The 6,530-nt window shown below is 56.8% G+C and overlaps 1 protein-coding gene across 3 annotated transcripts in view; it reads right to left on the reverse strand.

Moving 5' to 3' along the window:
- The window catches only part of SYNGR1 (synaptogyrin 1), a 28,371-nt gene extending 23,787 nt beyond the window's left edge, over nt 1–4,584 (reverse strand). For 2 of the 3 annotated variants that reach the window (XM_087448905.1, XM_087448906.1), the window contains exon 1: nt 4,429–4,584. In XM_087448905.1, the coding sequence (XP_087305031.1) occupies nt 4,429–4,527 (99 nt within the window). In that variant the 5' untranslated portion in view covers nt 4,528–4,584. The remainder of the gene's footprint in view (nt 1–4,428) is intronic. The other variant, XM_087448907.1, reaches the window with a different exon arrangement.
- Nucleotides 4,585–6,530: the final 1,946 nt, after the last annotated feature.

The following is a 6,530-nucleotide window of genomic DNA, read 5'->3' on the forward strand; positions in this document are numbered from 1 at the left end:
GCCCCTCTGTGGCTCCCCATGGCCCGCAGATGCGGCCCAGCTTGTGCAGCTGTCATCCAAGGCCTTTCCTGGGCTGCCCACCCCCGCCTAGCCTCTTGACTCCTTACTCTTACTCACACACCCGGGGCCCCCAAGAACTCACCATCATCTCTAAAACCTATTCACACCTCGGGCCTCCAGACATTGGCACGTGCTGTTCCGTCCACCGGCAACACCCCTCCCCACTTCTTTATCAGAATCAGCTCAGGAGTCACCTCCCCCTGGAAGCCCTCCACAGTCCCCTGGCAGAGGTGGCTACATACTCCCTAGTGGATTTCCTTTCCAAGCCTCCTGTCGAGGAGGCTTGGACAGGATGGTGCCTGTCGAGTCAACTCTGTTCTCACTGGACTGAGGGCATCTCCAGGGGGACACACAGGCTGCCACCGAGCAGGGACTTGCTATTTGTGGAAGGAAGGAACAAACGAACGATGCCCAGAGGCTCCGTCTCCACCCTGGGCCCCCTTCACCCACGGCCGCAGCGGGCTCCAGAATTTCTGCCCAGGACGGCTAAGGAGTGGCAGTCTTGCTGGGAGCAGGGACGAGGGGTCTCATCTCGAAGCTGCTGTGTATGCAAAGCCAGCTCAGCTTTTATACTCAGTGTTCACCTGGGATGACTGAGGGGGGGCTTCTAAAAATGAGGGTGTAAAGCCACCCCCTCAAGCCACCCCTTCCACTGCGACCCAGAGATGGAGGCCTCAGGGAGTACCCTGAATGTAGACCCTGCAGGCCGGGTCCAAACTGCGGCTCTGACAGTCCGAGCCTTGAGCCAGTAGACAAGTCACCTCCAGCCTGCGCCTCACTTTTGCCATCTGGAGGGACGACACCCACTCTACTCCCAGAATCCTGGGTGTTACAGCCAACGCCCTTAAGAGATCAACCCCGAAAACAGCAAAATTTCAAACATTTTGTCATTTATTTTGCCAAAACAGAGCATTAATGGAAAAAACCCTCTCATCTACCAACACCAGTATTCTTTTCCCAAAGGTCATTTCAACCCTCTAAAAGTCAGAGTATAAATTCCAAAGAGAAGGTGGTCCTTCATAAGAAATCAGTAAGCTCCCTGCTGGAATTGCACTTCCCCCACCCGGCTCCAGAACAAAGACAGGAGCAGCCACCAGGCACCTCTGACCTCGCCCAGCCTCCTCGTTCAGATGGGGAGACCGAGGCACAGGGGGTGGGCACAGCTGGTGCCTGGGGGCGCTGAGAGTGGCAGTGGATCTCCCCCCCAACCCGAGTCAGAGGCAGCAGCTCCTCCTGGCCCAGGGCAGGGAGGGTCCAAGCTGGGATCTGCCAGAGGGCTCGCCAGCTCCCTCCCCACCTCAACCAACACAGCCAATTTCTCGATTCCTGCTGTGAGTAATCACCCTGTCAGGAGTGTGTGTGTGTGGGGGGGGCACAGGACTCAGTCGAGAGACAAGGTCCTAGCCAGGCTTGGGGCTCAGGGGGCTCAGGTTGCAGGATGGGTTCAGGTTTGGTGAGGCCCTGAGGCTTATAGGGTTTGGAGGTCCTCTTTCAGAAAAATAACAGAAAAAGATCTGTCTTTTGCAAACTTGACAAAATCATGAGCCCACGTGCACACATGGCTGGGCCCCTCCAGGGCTGCGGGCAGGCTCTGGGCAGCACAGGAGGAGTCCTGGAGAGAGTGACCAACCCAGTCTCGGCTTGTCTGGGACTGAGTAGTTCCTAGGACACGGGACTTTCAGTGCTAAAGCCTGGAAAGTTCCAGCAAACCAGGAAAAACTGGTCACCCTAGCCCCTGAGCTCAGGCTTCATTAGCTCCATGGGGAAGCTTGACGCCGGCCAGACCCCACGGTGTTTGGAGCAAGCGCCAGGGCAGAGGGCAGGTCGCCAACCACATCCACTGCACGCCCCCCGATGTGTAAACTGTCTCGGGGCACCGCCGACTTTTGAAAAAGACTGGAAGGAGACAGCAGCCCTCCCTAAATGGGGGGGTCACACATGATTTTTCCCCCAAAATTTGTTTTTATTGTGGTAAAATACACATAACAAAATTTACCATCTTAACCATTTTTAAGTGTAACAGTTCGGTGGTATTAAGTACATTAATATTGTTGTGCAACCATCACAAGTGATTTTTATATTTTCCCCAAATCAGCAGGTATTAGTTTTATGATCAGAAAAAAAAACTATATATTTTTTAAAGGTGTCAATCAGATCTTGTCAGATACCTCTCCTCCAACAGAGGTAGTGAGCAGGGCTAGGAGGCTAGGGGGACATTTGGGCATTGGATGGGGGTCAGCCCAGATGACTCTTATCCTTTCCAATCCTGAAATCCCAGGATTCTGAAGTCTTCCTGCCCTAGGGTAAGCACTGTGCTTTGGACACAGGAAGATTTGGATTCGAATTCTCCCTCTGCCACTTTTTGCTCAGCAACCTTGGGTCTCTCTGAGATTCAGTTTACTCAAGCGGGATACAGGCTGTTGGGAACCAGCTGGGTAATCGTGAGAGCACCCCTGTACACAGTGGGTGCTCAATCAGAGTTACCTTTCCTTCCTCCTGCCTGGAACGTCCTCCTCGCATCCCGAGGTGCACATATGTAAACTCCCCTCATCCTTCCAGGCCCAACGGACATCTCCACGGACATCACCTTCTCCACGAAGCCTCTCTGATTCCCGTGGCGGGAGGCCCCTCTCTTGGCTCTCTCAGCCACTGCCTGGGGGTCCCTGGCTCACTCTGCAGTGGGACTCTAGGCTCCATGAGCACGAAGGGCTGCCTCTGAGTCATGCTGGCCTTCCCTCTGGGCCTCGAAAACTCAGTCAAGCTTTGCTAAATGAAGCCATCACAAGCGGGAGGGACCCCCTCACAAAGCCTGCGGCTTCACCCTCACTGCACCCTTCACCCAGGCCAGGGGCCTAGGGACCAGCAAAGGGGAGCAGTGCACACAGCCAGCCCCTGATCAGGCAGGTGCCCCCCAGAGCTCTACCTTTGCCGAGGGCCTGCAGGGTCTTGGGGGAGCTAGGGGTGGCACAGAGGAATGAAGCCAGCACCCCAAACCCGCATGGAGGTGCCAGGCTCCGTCCAGTCACTGGGGCCGCAAAGAATAACAGAACAGGGCTTCCCTGCCCTCAAAGAGTTTCCACCTGGTGGGCACTTGAGCAAAAAGGGGTTTAAACGTGACCACCCTTCTTGTGGCACCAGGAGGAGGTTTTAACGCTTTTAAGCAAAGGAAAAGTAGCCCCTTTCCCTCCTGGAGGCTGGAGGTAAACACCTGAGTTGTCCCACCCATCAGACCCTAATATGGCCCTGAAAACCCAAGACAGGAGGCAGTGTGAACACCCCAAGGCCACAGCTGGCGTTGGGTGTAGCGTCCTGGAGTCACTGACAGTGCCCCTGCTCAGCATCCCACAGGAACAGGCCCCAGGGCTGTAGAGCAAGACCCTCTAGTGAGCCTCAGGCACCCCTCCCCACACTGCAGCGGGCCTCCTTGCCCTGGGGTGCTGCCCCGGCCACGTGAACCCCTCCCTCTGTGCTCACTCTGTCCCATCCTCCTCTCCCCCACCCCAGCGGGGGACTCCGCCTCCACTAGACTGGAGGTCCGCGGGTCTCTCTGCTCTTCACTGTGGGGAGGGGGTCTTTCTCCCGGGTCTCCCCCCACAGGCATCCAGGTGTATGTTGGGGAGGTCGTCAGAGATTGATGAAATATCAGAGCCCAAGAAGACCTCAAGGAGGCTCCTCCCACCTCTCTACAAATCAGGAAACTGAGGCACGGGAGAGGAGGTGACGCTCCCCACGCCGGAGTTTAACTCCTCGTTTCCCGTGAACATTTCTTGAGTGGTTTCCAGCCCAAGGTCACGCCGCCAAGGAGAGGCCGTTCTCGGGGGGAAGCCAGGTATCCGGCTCCGGACGCATCGCTCCAGACCGGCCGGGCTAAGCCAAATCACCCGGTTCCCGGCCCTCTCCCGCTTGAACGTCCACGGCAGGCGCGGCGTGCACCCCCACGAGATGATCCACGCCCTGGTCCACCCCCCGAAAAGGCCACCTGAAACCTGGGCTCCGTCCCCACGGTCGCCGGTCCGCCCGGGCGGCCGCGCGAAACCCGAGCCGCGAGCTGCACCCCAGCCTGGAGAGGCCCTGGCACCCCAGGGCCGCAGCCTGGAGGCCACGACGACTGGGGGGAAGGAGCGCACGAACGGGGGGCGCCGGGAAGCGAGGGCTCCGGGAGCGGCAGCAGGCGCCCCCGCGAGCGCGGGGACCCCCGCCGGGGCCCAGGAAGGAGGGAGGGGCGGGCGCCGGCACCGCGCAGGACGGCTCCCCGCCGGCTGCCGCGCCCCGGCCCTGGGTCCTCTGGGGTCGGGGTCCCTCCGGGCGCGCCGCCCTTGCCCGCGCGCCCCCACCCCCGGCCAGGCCGGGCCGCCCAGCCGTCCTTACCCAAGACACGACGCGCAGGATGGTGTGCGGCTGCCGGACCAGGGTGTGGGGGTCGAAGGCGCCCCCAGCTTTGCCCGCTCCGTACGCACCCCCTTCCATCGTGGCTGCACCCGCGCGGCGCCCCCCGCTCGGCGCGCGCCGCCGACCCGTGCGCGTGCGCGGCGCCCCCGCCCCCTCCTCTGCGCGGCCCCGGGCTCCCGCGAGGGGGCGTCGTGCGCCGAGGGCGCGGGCCGGGCGGCGGGCGGCAGGCGGCAGGGGCCCGCGCGCGCGCCCTGGCTCGCGGGGGCGCGTGTGCTGCGGGCCGGGCGCAGGGCGCGCGCGTCGCTAGCGCGGTGACCTCTTTGCAAGTGGGGGGCGGGGGGCTCGGGGCGTGTGTGCCGCAAACGCGGGCCGTGTCCCCGCCCCCGGGCGGCAGGTCCCCGGGCGCCCTGCTCCCGTCACAGCCCCTCCAAGCCGAAGGCTCGGGCGGAAACCATCTTCGTTATTTATGTTTGCTTGTTTCCGGTCGCTCTGTCTGCCCCCAATATAGTGACAGGGCAGGGGCCGCGTTTGTCCTCCTCGCAGGGTGCTTGGCACACAGTAGAAGCCGCAGGAAGAGTTCTTGAATGAATCGATGAACCACGAACTAATAACCCTTCTCCCAGCGCCCCCCAAAGCACAGCCCCCACCGCCCCAGCGCCCTTTCCACCTTATTTTCACGCTGACGTCACGTGGGTCCTTGTGTCTGAGCACCTCCCAGCCCCAGCCTGGAGGGGCCCGAGACACCTGGCACAGAGGCGGGGGATGAGGAAGGGCAATAAATTCTTATGAGACATCCCTCCCACCCCCTGCAGCACCCTACCCTTTTCCTTAATCCAATAATTTATTATGTAATTATTTGTTCATTGTTTTCCTCTGCTAGCTTGTAGGTTTTGCTTGTCATGTTCACTGCTGTAGTCAAAGATCTGGCACACGGTGGGTGCTCAATAAATAGACCCTAGTCCACATCACCCCATCATGGCTTGGGCTAGAGCTCCAGGTTTCATGGAAACAGGCTGGATGGAGGAGGGCTGGGTGCAGTGGAAAGAACCACCTTCCAGGTCTGGCTCTTCCGGTGACCCGTAGGCCTCAGGGCCTCTCTCTGTGCCTCCAGTACCTACAGTGGTTCCAGGAGCAGGCTGGACAAGGATGCCTACAGAGGCCTCTGCCGCCCTGGTGGTGACAGGACACCAGATCTGTGCGGAGGAAATGTGCAGTGGGCCTGAGGGGACCTCTTATAAACATTAGGGGCAAATGGCCATCCTAGGCTATGTTTATTGGATGTTAACTCTGTTCCAGGCCCTGTACTAAGGGCGTTACATGCATTATCTCAATTATCTCTTTTAAGACAGCAACTTTATGAGGTGATTTTATATACACTATGATTATATAAAACTTCTAGAAGAAAACATAAGAGAAAATTTTTGCGACTTTGGGTTACGCAAAGAGTTCTTAGATACCACACCAAGAGCACGATCCATAAAAGAAAATCGATAAATTGGACTTCATCGAAATTAAGAACACTCATGGAAAGACATTATTAAGAGAATTAATGAAAAGGCAAACCACAGTCTGGAGAAAATATTTGCAAAACATATATTTGATAAGGGATTTGTATTCCAAATATATAAAGAACTCTAAAAAGTCAATAATAAGAAAACAAACAATCCACGTTAAAAAATGGTCAGAAGAGTTGAACAGATTTGATTTGAACACTTCACCAAAGATATGCAGATGGCAACTAAGCACATGAAAAGATACCCAACATCATTAGTCATTAGGGAAGTGCAAATTAAAACCAGAATGAGATACTTCCACACACCTATTAAAATGGCTAAAAAGATTTTGATTTGACAATATCAAGTGCTAATGAGGATTTAGAACAACCGGAAACATTGCTGGTGAAAATAAATGGTACAGCCACTTAGGAAAACAGTTGAGCGATGTCTTATAAAGTTAACTTTTCATTTACCATATGGCCCTGCAGTCCCTCTCCTAGGTATGTACCCCAGCAAAATGAAAAGTTATGTTCACACAAAACCCTATACAGGAATGTTGACAGCAGTTTTATTTGTAATAGCCAA

This window comes from Ceratotherium simum, chromosome 25, assembly GCF_057802395.1.
Source record: "Ceratotherium simum simum isolate JZ-2026a chromosome 25, ASM5780239v1, whole genome shotgun sequence".
NCBI lineage: Eukaryota > Metazoa > Chordata > Mammalia > Perissodactyla > Rhinocerotidae > Ceratotherium > Ceratotherium simum.